The sequence below is a fragment of the Myotis lucifugus genome, unplaced genomic scaffold (assembly GCF_000147115.1).
Source record: "Myotis lucifugus unplaced genomic scaffold, Myoluc2.0 scaffold_4, whole genome shotgun sequence".
NCBI lineage: Eukaryota > Metazoa > Chordata > Mammalia > Chiroptera > Vespertilionidae > Myotis > Myotis lucifugus.
The window spans coordinates 1,047,102-1,065,684 of NW_005871052.1; the positions used below are offsets into that span (position 1 = coordinate 1,047,102).

Sequence of the window (18,583 nt, forward strand, 5' to 3'; positions counted from 1 at the left end):
CAATTGCTGCAGATATCAATATATTTCTTTCTGTAGCAATAGCTCTTGTATTTTCTCCATGTAGCACAGAATAGAGATACAATAGTAGCAGTGGCACACTTGACGGTGATTCTTCCCTGGGATTTGGGAGCTTATCAGAATCTCCAGGGGTACTTATAATTTGAAAAAGTCCCCCAGGTGTGATTCTGATTTGCTTCCTTCTCCTCCTCCTCTGAGAATCACTGTTTCATCCAGAAGCCTCAGCATACATAGGAACATTTGTTGGTATATTGCCCTTGCATTATTGAACTCCCTAAACCCCATGTCCCCATACTTCCATTTTGAGTGGTCCCCAGTTTCTTCTAATACCATAACATCTGAAACCAATGTCTACCTGTCACTAAAGGTATAACTACCATTGAAGCAGTCCTACTAGAGTTTGGATTCCTACAAAGCAAAGGTACTCCGTAGCTTATGGCCAGGTTTAATTGTGTGGTTTATTTAAAAGGGAGCTTTTTGCAAAGACTTAGACTAGAGTCCACGATTTATATTAACACCCCTCCCTGCCAATGTTAGTCTAATATTTTATGACAAAAAATTTCAAATCTATGCCACAGTTGAAAGAATTTCAGGGTGAACACTTCTATATCCACCACCTAGATTCCACAATTAACATTTTAATATACTTACTTAATCCTATATCTACTCAAAAGTTTATCCCTCTGTCCATCATTTCACCTTTTTAAAGCATTTCACAGTAAAGTTCAGATATAAGTACAGTTCCCCCTAAACACTTAGGCATGCAGATCATTAACTAGAGTTTAATATTTATTTATAGCTTTTTCTTTTGATGAAAACTTTACATGCAGTGCAAGTGCCCAAATCTAAGTGCTCATTAGCTGACTTTTGACAAATAATATATATACTAGTGGCCCGGTGCTCGAAATTCATGCATGGAGGGAGGTGTACCTCAGCCTGGCCTGCACCCTCTCAATCTGGGACCCCTCGAGGGATGTCCAACTGCCGGTTTAGGTCCAATCCCTGGCAATCCAGGACTGCTGGCTCCTAACCACTCACCTGCCTGCCTGCCTGATTGCCCCTAACCACTCTGCCTGCCAGCCTGCTCACCCCCAACTGCCCCCCCTGCTGGCCTGCTCACCCCCAACTGCTCTCCCGGCCTGATCACCCCCAACTGCCCTCTCCTCTTGGCCCCTAACAACCTCTACCTTGGCCCCGTCACCATGGCTTTGTCCAAAAGAACATCTGGAAGGTCTCCTAGAAGGTCTCCCAGTCTACTTTGCATATTACCCTTTTATTAGTATAGATAGAGGCCTGGTGCACAGTTGGGAGCCAGCTGGTTTGCCTGAAGGGTGTCCTGGATCAGGGTGGGGGTTCCCTTGGGGGGCAGAGCAGCCTGGGCAAGGGCCTGTGGTGGTTTGCAGGCCGGCCATGTCCCCATTGGGGTGGGGGTCCCCACTGGTGGGGGTGGCCAGCCTGGGTGAGGGGCTGAGAGCTGTTTTCAGGCTGGCCACGCCCCCCCACCAGGGACCCTCACCCTGATGGTGGCCTGGCCAGCCTGGATGAGGGGCTGAGGGCCGTTTGCAGGCCCCTCCCTTGGCGGCTGGCCCAGGTGACCCAAGCCTCCCGCGCTCAGGCCGGCTCCGTGGCGGCTGCCCACAGGCCCCTCCTTCAGTGGCCGGCCAGGGCAGGCGAGAAGCTTGGCTTCCTCTGTCACCAGAGGCAACCCAAGCCTCCCGCCTGCTCCAGCTGGCTCCGTGGCCACCGCCATCTTTGTCCTGCTATTTTGTGTACTCACTCCTGATTGGCTGGTGGGCATCGCGAAGTGATGGTCAATTTACATATTTCTCTTTTATTCGTGTAGATACTAGATGCTCGGTGCACAAAATTCATGCACCGGTAGGGTCCCTAGGCTGACGAGCAATCAGGGCCTATCAGGTTCCCCACCTCCTCGCCTCCTCCTTCTCCCTCAGCACCCCACCACCACCACTGGTTGCCCGCCATATTCCGCACCGCTCCTTGGTGGTCAGTGCACATCATAGCGAGCAATCAAACTCCGTCTCCCAGTCAAACTCCCAAGGGGACAATTTGCATATTAGCCTTTTATTATATAGGATAGTCTAAATCCCTATCAAAAGATAGAAGATTTTAACACCCTCTTTTTTTCTGCCCAGATTATTCCCTCTTGACACTATATAATCTCTGAATTTAAGGTAAGGAAAAAGCTTGTCAGAGCTCTCAGGACAAATAGACATCAATTTTTAATGATGGATCAGCAGATTTCTCTTCCCCATTGCCTAAAGTACCTTGTGTTTTAAATTGTGTATGAATGGCCCTAGCCAGTTTGGCTCAGTGGATAGAGTGTCAGCCTGCAGATTGAAGGGTCCTGGGTTCGATTCCAGTTAAGGACAAATGCCCAGGTTGTGAGCTCGATCCCCAGTAGGGGGGTGCAGGAGGCAGCCAATCAATGATTCTCTCTCATCATTGATGTTTCTATCTCTCTCTCCCTCTCCCTTCCTCTCTGAATTCACTAAAAATATATTAAAAAATAAAATGGCTAAAGCCATAATTTTTTTTAAATGTGTATGAATGGTTTAAAACAGGAGTCTGAATGTTTTACTTTTTTACTTTTTAACTAATTATTTTACAAAACACAGTATTGAGGTTTAAATACCTTATATCTATTTAGTTAAGTATTTTATAAGGCAAGAGCTCTAGTTCAATGACATGTGAGGAGGGATACATCAGAATATAAGTTGGGAAGAGAAAGGAAGTAGATGTGAGATGGCAAAAATCAAAAATACTAATGTAATATAGCATGTATTAATATGTGGTTAATTGATTAATATACATATTATGTATATCTAACATCATGAGATATCATAGTCTATCCCAATAGTGGCACACCATTTATTCAAGAATACCAGCATATCATAATATGCCTTTAAGAAATACACCTTAATTTCGTCTCAGTATTGGTTTTGGATGTTTGTCCTCTTATAATGCCTTTATACCTGGTAAATATCTCTTGTTTGGCTCCATTTTAGAGTGATACAGCATATTTTAGTTTATACTATATTTAGTTAAAATGTGGTATAGATTTGAAATTATCTGCTTGCATTTTATTAGGATATACATGTAAGTGTATTTCTAATAAAATAAATTCTGGTCCCAAAAGGAGAAGCTGTGACAAAAGTAGATTGTGGTATTTCCATAATAAAAAGATACAGCAAACATGCAGGCATTTGCATATAGTTTCTGAAATATTGCATACTGGCTTTGTCGGTGCTGGTAAGTCCATTTCAAGGATGTTGCCCTTAGTCCATTAGTTTGGATAATGAGCCCTATAAAGTACATTTATAACTTGTGGCACTGCAAGGAGATGGATTCTAATTTTCATCCTTTTATCTAGACACATTGAAAGAAGGTCAATGGAGGGTTCTGTATGATTCATTGTCCCAACACATATCAGATGACAGAGACCTGATAATGTCCATGCATAATTGTTTTCCTTATTTGGAAACAGCACTTGAAAGAAATCTTTCTATGACCATCCTTTGAAGTAAAGTGGAAACAGATATTAAAAGAAGCTCCAGGCCTTTTGGGGTGGGGGTGTCTAACATATTATCACACATGTGACCAGAGAGCTATTCTTGAACAAAAGAGAAGGCAACATGTAACAGAAAAATAGAAAGTCTTTAGTGGCTTTTACAGGCTGTGAATGATATAGCAAGATATTTAATCAACTTTTATCTTCCCCTCCCCTTAAGTCTGTTAAGAACAAAAAGAGCCTGTTTTCTAAATTAAGGAAAAAGCTTCTATGTTCCTAAACATTAGAAAAACTCATACTGTATACTTGTCCTAACTTTGTCTTACTTACTAATGACATTTAAAATAAATATTTGAGTTTTATCTCACATTTATTTTATAGTTTAAAAGACTCCAGATAGCAATAAAAGTATATCTTCTGTATATAATGTCCATGTTTTTGTAAAAAATGTGAAATTATAGGCAATTTTAAAATCTTCTAAGAAATTGGTTTTAGATTCAAAATTGGTAGTTGATTATGTTTATTTGCTCAATTATGTAATCAATAAGAACATTTTTGGTCTGCTTGTCTTCTTTGTAGATGCAAAGCAATCATAGATCAATTTGGTCAGAGAATAATCTCTAAGCATTTCCTTGTGGAGGACAGTTACTTTTCTGAGAACACATGCTCGCACGTGCAATACAGGTAAGGCACCACATCACCCACTGTCCAAGGGAAGGTGAAACATAGAAAAGTTTAGCGTTGTGATTACATTGAAACTTCTGTATAACCATTGTTCAAGTAAGATGCAAATATATACCAAACAAAAGATAGTATTGAGTATGTTACCATTGTTCTCTTATAAGGTCTGGTTTGGGGGGAACTTAGCCTAATTTTGACTCCTTTGCATCAGCTGGGGTTTGTCTGCAGGTCACATATTCTTCCTTTCATGAGCCAAGAAAAGATTAAAGCAGAACTTGACTCTGTTTGGGGAGGTGACACTTTTATCGTGACTTAAATCTTTGAAATATGCCTTCTGGTGGTTATATAACTGTAAATGAAACTTATCCATGGAATCTGAATCACTGAATAACTGTTTTGTGCATTATAGGCAAATTTCCAGGGCAGTCCTAATTACAGATAGATCTGTACTACAAGCAGATTCAGATCAACAGGTAATTTTAGTCTTGTACTTTTTAATAACATGTTGCTAATTTAATCTACATGGTAATATGTATAAATTAATATTGGTGAAATAAAATGTAGTAAGCCATATGTGCTAATTTAAGACATTTTAAAATGTATAATGGCAATTATGTAATAATCTTGGTTTCTTAAAGATTTCCTTCTAACAATAAATAATTGTGCCTTGTATAACAGATTTATGCTAGGAAAATTGGATTAAATCCTAGTGTTCCAACAACTATTTCTTTGGAACTGAAAATACATAGTTATGAGAAGAAAAAGATAATCCCCAGAGAACACATTTTAGAATCTTGGAGGAAAAGACTTCATGATAACTAATGCTACGGTACCGGTGGTAAGCCCACCACTAGGCCTGGTGTGAATGAGTATCAACACACATTTTCATTTCTGGTGCTTCCTTATTGCCATTGTTTATTTCAGTACCCTCTTCAGCCTCCTCACCTCCAATTCTTTTGGAATGTCTCTATACCTGTGGTTTTCCCTCAGTCTGTTCACCTAAATTCCAGAGGTGTGCTCCCTTCTCCTGACCATATTTTATAGTGACTGATAAAAATCAGCTTACTCAGCCCTAACCGGTTTGGCTCAGTGGATAGAGCGTCGGCCTGCGGACTTAAAGGTCCCAGGTTTGATTCTGGTCAAGGGCATGTACCTTGGTTGTGGGCACATCCCCAGTAGGAGATGTGCAGGAGGCAGCTGATCGATGTTTCTCTCTCATCGATGTTTCTAGCTCTCTATCCCTCTCCCTTCCTCTCTGTAAAAAATCAATAAAATATATATTTTTTAAAAAATCAGCTTACTCAGTAAGTATGACTGTCAGACCTATTCTATATATTCACTACTAAAAATAGGTTCCTACAGTTCCTTAAGTTCGAAGCTTTCTGTTATATGAAACAAATATCTTTGTTATTGCATGAACCTCAGTTCTTTCATTTAATCATTTAGCAAATAGTAGGTGCTTTTTACGTGCCAGCCAGTGTGCTGGGTTCTGAGGAAACAGTGCTAACCATGATAGCACCTCGGCCCTTATAGCTTGCCCCTCCGCCACCACTGGTCACCGCTGCCCTCCCCCCCAATCGCAGTCCCCTCCCTCTGCCCGCTGGCACACACCTTGGCTGGCCTGGCACTACCTGCTTATGGGCCCTGCCCCCCGCCAACCAGTCATTCCACCATTTGGTCAATTTGCATATTACGTTTTTATTATATAGGATTAGTGTATATTTCAGCTGATGATTTTGAGCCAGTGGAAAGAGTGGGGTTGAAGATACTCAGGACAAAAGAAGGATTACTGATGCAGCAAGGTCCAGGTAAAAGGCCAGGGAGGATAAGATTCAGAGAACAGGTAAAAGTGTTGCTGTTAGATGGGATGTGAGACAAGAGGGTGAATGCAAGATCATTTTGGAGTTCCCATCTGATGCATTACATTTACTCTTTAAATTACAAAGTGAGGTAATCTCCAGAGAATGGGGGTATGAGAATGGGAATGGATCAAAGCTCAAGGAAAAATGTCAGATAATCACTGTGGGGAGTTAGAAAATGACCTATCTCATGGCCAGATGGCTGGGCAGTATAATGGCCCAGTTGAGTCTGGAGGTCATGGGTTTACAATGGCATTAATCTGCTCCTATCGATCCAGCTTTCATTCTCTTACCCCCCATTTAGCCTGGTCAATGACCTGTTAAGAGACTGGCAATTCCTAGTCCCCTCTGTTTCCTCCCAGATTACTAGCTCCCTCTGCCCTCTTCCTTTTCCGTGGTCTAGATCCCATGGTAGATCTGAACTGCCCTTCCATCAACACCTTCAAATCCCATGTAATCATGTTCTTCCACTGCACCCACAGAGGAAAATCCCATCACTTGGATAATCTGCATCTGGATCACTGAGGGCTTCTTGAGTAAACCACACAATCAGACAGACTGGCACTGCCACACTGTCAGGGGCAACAATCTCATTCAGCTGGATCTTAGTACCTACCATCAGTTAGCTCTTCCACTGGCTTGAGACAGCTCTCTCTCCCTTTCCCCTCAGTGGCTAATTCAGGTCCTCACTATTTTACCCACCCTTCTTTCCCTTAAACTTTTCAAAACCTCCTCCCCAGTTCACAGAAAAGTGAGGCCACCTACTAAACTCAATGGCACTTGACATTCTGTTCCACCACCTATAATTTATGTATACCAGGACAGAGATTACGAGGGCTCCTACCCTTGTCCAAGGCTATACTCTTTCACAAGTGCCAATGACACACACACAGCACCCTGCATACCTGTTTTCTCTCCTGTATCTCCAGCCTTTCCCAACTACTGTAATTTTCCTCTCAACCTGTATATATGTAGTAGCATTTTCTATCCCAAAAGTAAATAATAAAATGTTCCCTTGACTATGTCCCCATCTCTAGCTGGTATCCAATCTCCCCTTCTCTTATCAAAATGTTCAAGATATTATCTATACTTGCTGCCTCTAGCTCCTTACCTCTCATTCACTTCTGGACTAACATGGCTTCTACTCTCATATTTCTGGCATAATTTATCTTGGTAAGTTCTTTAATTGCTTCATAATAGTCAGGGCCACAGGGCATTTTTTGGTTTTTGTAACTAGGTATGTTTTGGTACATTTGATTGGCAATGTTGATTATTTTTTTCTCTTTAAATTCTATACTCCTTTGGCTTCCATGGCACTGTGCTCTCCTATTTTTCCTCATAACTCTGGCTATTCCCTCTCCACTTCCTTTGTGGGCTCTGTCCTCCTTGTAAATATCAAGGCTCCTGAGAGTTCAGGATATGGAAAATTCTGTGATTGGAGGTCACTGATTATATCTCAATTTTTAAAAAGTATACATGATAGTTATAAGAAACAAAAGAAGCACTTTAAGCCCTGGCCAGTAATCTCAGTGGTTAGAACACCTGCCTGCGCACCAAAGGGTCTTGGGTTTGATTTTTGGTCAAGAGCATGTATTTGAGTTGCAGGTTCAATCCCTGGCCCAGGTCAGGGTGCATGTCGGAAGCAAAAGATTAGCGTGTGTCTCTTACGTCAATGTTTCTCTCTCTCTCCCTTCCTCCTGCCCTCCTTTCCACTTTCTCTAAAAATCAATAGAAAAAACTATCCTCAGGTGAGGATTAATAAAAAGAATAATAATAATAAATGAAGTACTTATATGTTTTTGTAGTCCTTAAGAGACCTTTCCGGTTATACTCATGTTTTTAGTCATAATCATTTGATAATTATAACATAGCACTAGAGACCTGTTGCACGAAGAGATTCGTGCAATAGGCCTTCCCTTCCCCTGGCTGCCGGCACCGGTTTTCCTCCAGGACCCAGGCCTTCACTGTGGCCGGAGCCTTCAGTCTTCGCTCCACCGCTTCACGCCTACATATGCAAATTAACTGCCATCTGTTAGGTTAATTTGCATACTCTCCTGATTGGCTGGTGAGCGTAGTGGAGGGACAGTCAATTTACATGTTTGTCTATTATTAGGTAAGATTATATATTTTAGTGGATCCTCTTTCTTTAATCCTAAAGTACATTTTCTATCATGGACAGCAGCAAAGGGAGTTAGGAGTATGGGGAACATAGTTTTTGAGACACTGTAAGCCCAAAAATGCACGTACAAGTAGTAAAATAGTCATGGTTATTGAAATAATTTCTGTTTTGGGAACTTGTAGGCATTTCCTCTGGGGGCTATCAACCTGATATTACCATCAAAATCTAAGCATGATAGTCACAGGTAAAAGTCCAAATGGGGCCTTACCTTTTGGCAAGTATTTCCTAAATGAGAGGGTATAGTTTCATCAGAGTAAAGATTAGATTGAGGTTTAATATTGAAACTTTGGTTTTATAGAGAAACATTGACCTAATGGTCATTTAAAATCTTTTAAATATAAAGCCATATAGTATATCAGTAGTGCCTAGGACAGCATACCATATATCAGTAAACATCCTATATAATAAAAGTGTAATATGCAAATCGACCAGACGGCGGAATGACCAGTTGGCAGGGGGCAGGGCCAGCGAGCTGGCGGTTCCAGGACAGCCAAGGCGCGTGCCAGCGGGCAGAGGAAGGGAACGGTGATGGGGGGAATGGCAACCAGCGGCGGCAGAGGGGTGATGAGGGGGGCAGCACCGTCCCCTGATCGGCCAGTCCGGTCACCTCCCTCAGTAGGACATCCCCTGAGGACAGACTGTGAGAGTGCGCAGGCCGGGCTGAGGGACTCTCCCCCTCCAGTGCACAAATTTCCATGCACCGGGCCTATAGTCTATAATAATCTATAATAATAAAAGTGTAATATGCAAATCGACCGAACAATAGAACGACCTTCTAGACCACCATGCTATGACATGCACTGGCGCCAGGCCAGCCAAGGCGGGTGTGATGTGATTGGTCAGGGGGGCCCTGCCATCGCCCCACGATCACCCTGCAGAGGGAGACCCAGGCCACCCTCTGTGGGGCGATCGATGTGGGGGCTCCGCGATCGATTGCCCTGCAGAGGGAGGCCCAGGCTACCAGGCTGGCGGCGCTGCGGCAGGTGGGTGGGGCCTCCCTCTGCGGGGCAATGGATCTGGGAGCCCCGTAATCAATCACCCCACAAAGGGAGGTCCAGGCTACTGGCCAGCAACGCTGTGGCAGCTGTGCGGGGCCAGCCAGCAATTGCCCTGCCAAGGGAGGCCCAAGCCAGCCAAGTGATCACACCCGATGCCTATCGCCTGCAGAGGGAGGCGAACAGTGGCGGGGGAGTGGGGAGCAGCACCACACAGATGGCAAGCAGTGGCAGCAGCGGGGGCAAGGCCAGCTGACGGCAGCCCGGGGAAGGAAAGCCTAGATAGGCCCTGATCACTGGCCAGGCCTAGGGACCCTACCTGAGGGGTCCCGGATTGCGAGAGGGTGCAGGCCGGGCTGAGGGACACCCCCCACCCCGTGCATGAATTTCATGCACTGGGCCTCTAGTTATTTAATAATAATTTTCCATTTCACTTTTAATTATAAATTTCTACTTTTATTAATGGAGTCCTTAAATTAATTTGAAGCCATTCATTTTGAAACATTTTGGTATATGTTTGCCTATACTTTGGTGTATGTGTTGACATATACTTTGTTTTAATATCTTTGGAATTTGAAACATTTAAAAATATTTTAGTATTCCATAACTGCTATTTTTAGTCATTATGAATAATCAAAATGGAAAAAATAGATTTAATATGATCTGATTTCAAACACTGAAGTGCAAATAATTCAGAATATGTCATAATTGTATCCTTTGAAAATAAGTGGATTTAATAAATATTAATGATATTTGAAATATTCATTATCTATTAGTTATATGAATGCACTATAGATGATATAAAATAATGCAGAAATCGGATTTAGGACACATATGTGTGTTACAGATATCAAATTCTTTTCTAAAACCCTTACAAGCTAAATTTTTTCAAACATCATTGAGTGGTTGAAAAAGACATTCAGTTTTGATGTTAACTATACTCTAATGATAGAAGAAATGAAAATGAGATCTAACAGCTGTGTCTGATATTTTATTTCTGCTTTTTAGATTTCCATTTTGACAGTGCCAGCAGAGGAACCAGGAACTTCTGCTGTTCGGGTCATTGAATTATGTTCTTCAACAATGACATGCATGAAAGGCACATGTAAGCATAGTAGAGTCTAGTTATTTGTCTTTTGTGTTTGTTTAGAAAGTAAAAGAGGGCAGTTATTGTTAAAGTTGCCAGGGTTGTGTTTATAGAGTGTTTTTTATTCACAGTCTTTGTTCATACAGTGTGTATTCATACAATAAGTCATTTCATACCTACCCCTTGCTTTTAAAATTTTCTGTGGCTAAATCTTCACAGGCACTATTGTTAAGTTTTTCAGTGAAAGAAGTTCTGTGACTTCCCAATTTTTTTTGTAATTTTTCTTAAGCTTATTGGAAACATACTTTCAAAAAATTTATTTTCTGCCTAGCTGGTGTGGCTCAGTTGGTTGACATCGTTCCATGCACCAGAAGGTTGCCAGTCAGGGCACATGCCCAGGTTGCTGGCTTGATCCCCAGTAGCAGGCATGCAGGAGGCAATCAATGGATGTTTCTCTCTCATCGATGTTTCTATCTTTCTCACACTCTTCCTCTCTCTTCAATCAATATAAAACATTTAAAAATTATTTTCTTTGCTGCTAGTTTTCTTGTTTACTTTTCTTGGAATTCTTTTTTTAATATTTTTATTGATTTCAGAGAGGGAGAGAGAGATAGAAACATCAATAATGAGAGAGATCAGCCGAAGGACTTGTATGCATGCATATAAGCATAACCAATGGACACAAGACACTGGGGGGGTGGGGTGAGGGCATGTGCCGGGGGATGGGGCGGGGCCGGGGGAAGGTCAATGGAGAAAAAAAGGAGACATATGTACTACTATTTGTAATACTTTAAATAATAAAATAAGATTTTAAAAAATAATAATAAAAAATAATAATGAGAGAGAATCATTAATTGGCTACCTCCTGCACTCCCTACACTAGGGATCGAGCCCTCAACCCAGGCATATTCCCTGACCTGGAATTGAACCATGGCCTCGTGGTTCATAGGTCAACACTCAACCACTGAGTCACGCCAGTGGGACTTTCCTTATAATTCTTAATCCCATTATGGAACTTCTACCATGTATATAAATTCTCAATTTATTTCTGTTTAATGAGACTAAAGTTAGAGACTACTTTATCTGTTCTTTTTTTTATATCTATCAAAATTTATTTCTCCAGCACTGTCAGATATTATGCCTTCTGCAACATATTTCTTAAAGATGCTTCAATAAATAGAAATTAACAAGTATACCTCAGACGTCACTGTGCCTAGACCTAAACTGTGTACTTGTAAAGATTATGAAGAAGCAGAGGTTGACATGCCTGATTTGAAGTGTTCATAATCTTATAACACACCTTCTGGAACAAGACAGTATTAACTGAGTGAAATGTACATTTCAGGATAAGTAAAGATGAATGTGGACTAGGCCTTGACTTTAGAGGACTCACAATCTAATGGGACAGATAAGACAAACACAAAAGTAGCTCTAAAAGGCAGAATATGAAAGTACCACAGGAGAGGTACCAACAAACAGTGGACTCTAGAGATTCATAGGAGGGAAACATAGCAATATCATTAGCTATTATTATTATTTTTAATTCTATAAATTTATATTAAGTTTTATTCAAACTTATAAGAATTATGAGAAGCAGAAGACTAATCTGGTTTGGCGTAATCAAGGAAAACTTGACTCTGTTTTCAAGTATAGAGTTACTATTTACTAAAAGATGGCAAAACTGTGGTAAAACATAAGTGGGAGTTTGATGCCAACAGGGAGAGTAAGGAAACTTGTCCAATATTACTGTAATATCAAATTTTCACTTGAAAAGTTGCTTAGAAAAGGGTTTTTTTCCTTTTACAGTCATTTGCAATATATGCAAATCTTTACCATGACAGTTATTATTTTCCTCTATTATTTTAATCAATTTTTCATATCCTTTTATCTGTGTTAGTGTCTTAGTTATACAATAAAACTTCATCCTTGGTTTTCTAAATTACATTTATTTTATACTTGTGATTATTTTTATAAATATATTTTTATAAATTATTTTCCCATGTGAAATACTTTTGTAGCCCCAGTCTAATAATACATATTGATAATTTGGAAAATATTAAAAAGAAACGTACAATTAATATAATCCCTCTACCTAGAGATGTAAAACCAAATTATATTAAAACTAGAGGCCCAATGCACGAAATTCATTCAAGGGGCTCATCCCTCGTAGCCGCCACGGCTGCCCTTGGCCCTCGCAGCCCCTGCTTCGTCCGGAAGGTCATCCGGAAGGTCTTTTGGCTGTCCAGTTTAATTAGCATATTACGCTTTTATTATTACAGATAGTAAAACCAGGAATTTGACTTTGGTATAATGTGTGTATGCTGTTTTATCACATGTGTAAATTCTTGTGATCATGACAATAAGGATCCCTAGTGATATCCTTTTTTAGCCACAGCCATCTTCCTACCTACCCAGACCCACTACCTAACCCCAGGTAAATACTAATATGTTTACTATCAATAATTTTTTACTTTCAGAGTGTAATATGAAAAGAATTATACAGTACAGTAAAACCTGGATATAATGGACTAATTTGGACAAAGGGGTGGCCATTAAAGCCAAAAGTCCATTATATAATTAAGTAGATTTTCTGAATGCATATGTTAAAAATTTAACAAATTAGTTTACCTGTTTTTACTTGTATAGACATATTTGGGTAATTAAAATGAAGTATATGAAAAGTTTAATTTCATAGAAAAGTTATCTATATGTATTACTGTGATTTTAAATTTATACTGAATAGGTAATAGTAAATGCATGCATTCACCAGTTACCACAAGTTAATAAATGCACACAGCTGGGATGTTGCTTAGCACACCTGGAACATCAGCTGGCACATGTTAAAACTATTGCAGAAAGTCACGCCAAACAACAACAGAACCAGTTACCACCAGATGCGGTATAATCATATGCTAATCATTCGCCAAACACTGTTTATGAGCGATGACTCTTGGCTTTAAATATGTACTAGGTGTACCAGTTAATAATGCGGATTTTGTAATCAAAGAAAACACGGTAATTTCAAGAGAAACATCAAAAATGCTTCATTCAAAGTAATGTCCATCGCTAGCTACACATTTCTTCCATCTTTAGGTAATTTGTGGATACTGTCCCAATAGAACTTTTCTTGTTTTGAGACAAACCATTCAGAGACCCAATTTTCCACTTCTTTGTACGTTTTGAAGTGCTGCTCAGAAAGTGCGTGTGCCATCGATCAGAACAAGTGGTAATCTGAAGGAGCAAGGTCTGGTGAATACACCTGGTGGGTTAATACTTCCTAGGCAAGATCTTTGAATATGTCTTTAACTGTTTTGAAGTGTGTGATGGTGCATCATCATGAAGCAAAATTACTTTGCTGTGTCTTCTGGCCCATTCTGGTCATTTCACGATCAAAGCGTGATTCAAATTGATAATTTGTTGTCAGTAGCGGTCAGTATTAATGGTTTCACCTGGTTTTAGAAGCTCATAATATACCCCACCTACCTGATCCCACCAAACGCAGAGCATTGTCTTCTTTCCAAAGCAGTTTGGTCTTGCAGTCGATGTTGATGGTTGACCTGGATCAACCCATCATTTTGTGCATTTGGGATTCTCAAAATAAATCCACATTTCATCATTAGTCACAATTCGATGCAAAAAAGACTTTCTTTCATGTTGTTGAAGCAACATTTTACTGATGACTTTTCAGTTTTCCGTTTGTCTTTCGTTTGGTTGATGTGGCACCCATTTTCCTTCCTTTAAAATCTTTCCCATTGCTTATAAATGATCGGAAATTGTTTGCTGAGCAACATTTAATCTTTCTGCAAGTTATTTTTGAGTTTGACATGCATCTTCATTCAATAATGCTTGTAATTGTTGGTCTTCAAATTTTTTCAGTTGACCTGGAATTTCTTTGTCTTTCACATCGAAATCATCACTTTTAAAGCATTTAAACCAGCATTCACAAGTATCTGGAGATGGAGCATGTTCACCATAAGCTTCCCGAAGTATACGATAACTTTCAGCAGCACTTTTCTTCAAAATAAAGTAATGAATTAAAACTTTCCACAAATGCTCTTTTTTTTTGCACGAAATTCGACCTTTTTAAGCATAAAAATATCTATGATGTTAACACCTTAAGCAAATTTGATATATGAAGTTTTGAAACTTGATGTCAATACAACAAAATAGCATATATATCAAATCACATATTTATCAACATATGTGTAACTCCATCTATTGAAAAAAAAAATCCGCATTAACTGGTACACCTAGTAGACTATAGTTGTAGAAGTGTAATATTTACTTATTTATTTTTTAATTGTCTTTATTGTTGAAAGTATTATATATGCACCCTTCCTCCCCCTTAACCCCTTCTAGTCTGCCCATCCCTTGCCCCAGGCCTTCACCACCCTATTTCGCTTAGCATAATGCTCTCTAGTTTCATCCATGCTGTTGCAAATGGTAAAAGTTCCTTCTTTTTTATAGCAGCATAGTATTCCATTCAGTAGATATACCACAGTTTTCTAATCCACTCATCTGCTGATGGGCACTTACCATAGGCTGTTTCCACATCTTAGCTATTGTAAATTGTGCTGCTATGAACATAGGGGTACATATATAATTTCTGATTGCTGTTTCTGTTTTCTTGGGATATATTCCTAGAAGTGGGATTGCTGGGTCAAATGGAAGTTCCATTTTTAATATTTTGAGGAAACGCCATACTGTTCTCCACAGTGGCTGCACCAGTCTGCATTCCCACCAGCAGTAGTATTCCACTGTGTAGATGTACCACAGTTTTCTAAACCACTCATCTGCTGATGGGCACTTTGGCTGTTTCCAAATCTTAGCTATTGTAAATTGTGCTGCTATGAACATAGTGGTGTATATATCCTTTCTGATTGGTGTTTCTGGTTTCTTGGGATATATTCCTAGAAGTGGGATCACTGGGTCAAATGAAAGTTCCATTTTTAGTTTTTTGAGGAAACTCCATACTGTTTTCCACAGTGGCTGCACCAGTCTGCATTCCCACCAGCAATGCAGGAGGGTTCCTTTTTCTCCACATCCTCGCCAGCACTTGTCATTTGTTGATTTGTTGATGATAGCCATTCTGACGGATGTGAGGTGGTACCTCATTGTTGTTTTGATTTGCATCTCTCAGATGATTATTGACTTTGAGCATGTTTTCATATGTCTCCTGGTCTTCTGTATGTCCTCTTTCGAAAATTATCTTAGGTCCTTTGCCCATTTTTTTGATTGGGTTGTTTATCTTCCGTTTGTTAAATTGTATGAGTTCCCTATAAATTTTGGAGATTAAACCCTTATTGGAAATAACATTGGCAAATATGCTCTGCCATTCAGTGGGCTTTCTTGTTGTTTTGTTGATGGTTTCTTATGATGTGCAGAAGCTTTTTATTTTGATGTAGTCCCATTTGTTTATTTTCTCCTCAGTTTCCATTGCCCTAGGAGTTGTGTTGGTGAAGATATTGCTACAACATATGTCTGCCATTTTGCTGCCTAAGGCTTCTTCTAAGATTTTTATGGTTTCCCATCTTACGTTTAAGTCCTTTATCCATTTTGAGTTTATTTTTGTGTATGGTGTAAGTTGCTGGTCTAGTTTCATTTTTTTTGCATGTATTTAACCAACTTTCCCAACACCATTTATTGAAGAGACTGTGTTGACTCCATTGTATGCTCTTGCCTCCTTTGTCAAATATTAACTGAGCACAATGGCTTGGGTCGATTTCTCGGTTCTCTGTATTGTTCCACTGGTCTATGTGTCTGTTCTTGTGCCAGTACCAGGCAATTTTAATGACAGTGGCTTTGTAGTATAGCTTAATATCTGGGATTGTGATCCCTCCAACTTTGTACTTCTTTCTCAAGATTGCTGCGGCTATTGGGGGTCTTTTTTTTATTCCAGATGAATTTTTGAAGAATTTGCTCTATGTCTCTGAAGTATGCCGTTGGTATTTTAATGGGGATTGCATTGAATCTATAGATTGCTTTGGGTAGTATGCACATTTTAATGATGTTGATTCTACCAATCCATGAACACGGTATATTCTTCCGTTTATGTCTTCCTCTGTCTCTTTTTTCAGCGTCCTGTAATTTTCCGAGTACAGGTCCTTCTCCTCCTTGGTCAACTTTATTCCTAGGTATCTTAATTTTTTTGTTGCAATGGTAAGTGGGATTTTTTTTTTAGTTTCTCTTTCTGTGAGTTCATTATTGGTGTATAAAAAAGCCATGGATTTCTAGGTGTTAATTTTGTATCCTGCTACATGCCAAATTCATTTATTAATTATAGTAGTTTTTTTATGTAGTTTAGGTTTTTCTATGTGCAATATCATGTCATCTGCAAATAGTGACAATTTTATTTTTTCTTTTCCAATTTGGATGCCTTTTATTTCTTCTTCTTGTCTGATCACTATGGCTAGCACTTCTAGCACTATGTCGAACAAGGGTGGTGAAAGTGAGCATCCCTGCCTTTTTCCTGTTCTTAGAGGAAATGAGTTTTAGCTTTTGCCCATTGCGTTGATGTTGGCTGTAGGTTTGTCATATAAGGCTTTTATTATGTTGAAGTATGTATTATCCCTCAATTCCCACTTTGCTGAGAGTTTTTAATCAGTAAAGGGTGTTGGATTTTGTCAAATGCCTTTTCTGCATCAGTTGATATGATTATGTGATTTTTGTCTCTCAATTTGTTTATGTGATGTATCACATTTTGATTTGTGGATATTGTACCAGCCTTGCATTCCTGGAATAAATCCCACTTGGTCATGGTGTATGATCTTTTTAATGTAATGCTGCATCTGATTTACTAGAATTTTGCTGACGATTTAACATCTATGTTCATGAGGGATATTGGCCTGTAGTTCTCTTTCTTTGTGGTGTCTTTATCTGGTTTTAGAATTAGGGTAATGCTGGCTTCATAGAAAGAGCTTGTAAGTGTGTCTTCCTCTTGAATTTTTTGGAATGGTCTGAGAAGGATAAGTTTTAGTTCTTCTTTGAATGTTTGGTAAAACTCCCCTGTGAAGCTATCTGGCCCCGGGCTTTTGTATGCTAGAAGTTTTTTGGTGACTTACTCAATTTCCTCCTTAGTTATTGGCCTGTTGAGATTTTTTTATTCTTCTTGGTTCAGTTTTGGAAGGTCGTATTTTTCTAGGAATATGTCCATTTCCTCTAGGTTGCTTAGTTTATTGGAATGGAGTTGTTCATAGTATTTTTTTACAATCCTTTGTATTTCTGTGGGGTGTGTTGTTATTTCGCCTCTTTCATTTCTGATTTTGTTTATTTGGGTCCTCTCTCTTTGCTTCTTGTTGAGCCTGGCTACAGGTTCATCAATCTTGTTCATCCTTTCAAAGAACCAACTCTTGTTTTCATTGATTTTTTATGTTTGTTTGTTGCTTTGTGTGTGTGTGTGTGTGTGTGTGTGTGTGTGTGTGTGTGTTGCTTTTTGGTTTTTGGGTGGTTTTTTTTTGGTTTTTTTGGTCTCTATGTAATTTATTTCTGCTCTGATCTTTATTATCTCCTTCCTTCTTCTCACTCTGGGCTTTTCTAATTGCTCTATTTCTAATTCTTTAAGTTCTAGAGTTACATAATTTCGTACCATTTTCTCTTTTTTCTTTTTCTTTTTTTTTTTTAGATAGGCCTCTAGAGCTATGAACTTCCCTCTCAGAACTGCTTTCACTGTGTCCCATAGGTTTTGGATTGTTGTGTTTTCATTGTCATTTGTTTCCAGGATGTTTTTAATTTCTTTGATTTCTTTGGTAACCCAATCATTGTTTAATAGTATGCTATTAAGCCTCCAAATGTTTGAATTTTTTATTGTTTTTATTGTAATTGGTTTCTAATATTATCTCATTGTGGTCTGAAAAGATGCTTGATATTATTTCAATCTTTTTGAATTTGGAGAGCCTTTTCTGTTCCCCAATATATGATCTATCTTTGAAAATGTCCCATGTGCACTTGAGAAGAATGTATGTTCTGTAGCTTTGGAGTGAAATGTTCTGAAGATGTCAATTAGGTCCATGTGATCTAGTGAGTCATTTAGGATTGCTGTTTCTTTGCTGATTTTTTACCTAGAGGATTTATCCAGTAATTTCAGTTGGGTATTAAAGTCCCCTACTATGATTGTATTGCTCTCGATCTCTCCCTTGATTTCTTCCAGAAGTTTTTTTATGTATTTGGGAGCTCCTGCATTGGGTGCACATATGTTTATCAGGGTTATATCCTCTTGTTGTATCAATCCCTTTAGTA

General features: G+C 39.3%; 1 protein-coding gene across 1 annotated transcript in view; it reads left to right on the forward strand.

The window, feature by feature from the left end:
- Positions 1 to 18,583, forward strand: part of CHM (CHM, Rab escort protein 1) — a 245,439-nt gene that overhangs the window by 192,521 nt on the left and 34,335 nt on the right. The window contains exons 10-12 of the mRNA XM_006082803.3: positions 4,127 to 4,231; positions 4,638 to 4,701; positions 10,270 to 10,366. Coding sequence (XP_006082865.1) covers positions 4,127 to 4,231; positions 4,638 to 4,701; positions 10,270 to 10,366 — 266 coding nt within the window. The remainder of the gene's footprint in view (positions 1 to 4,126; positions 4,232 to 4,637; positions 4,702 to 10,269; positions 10,367 to 18,583) is intronic.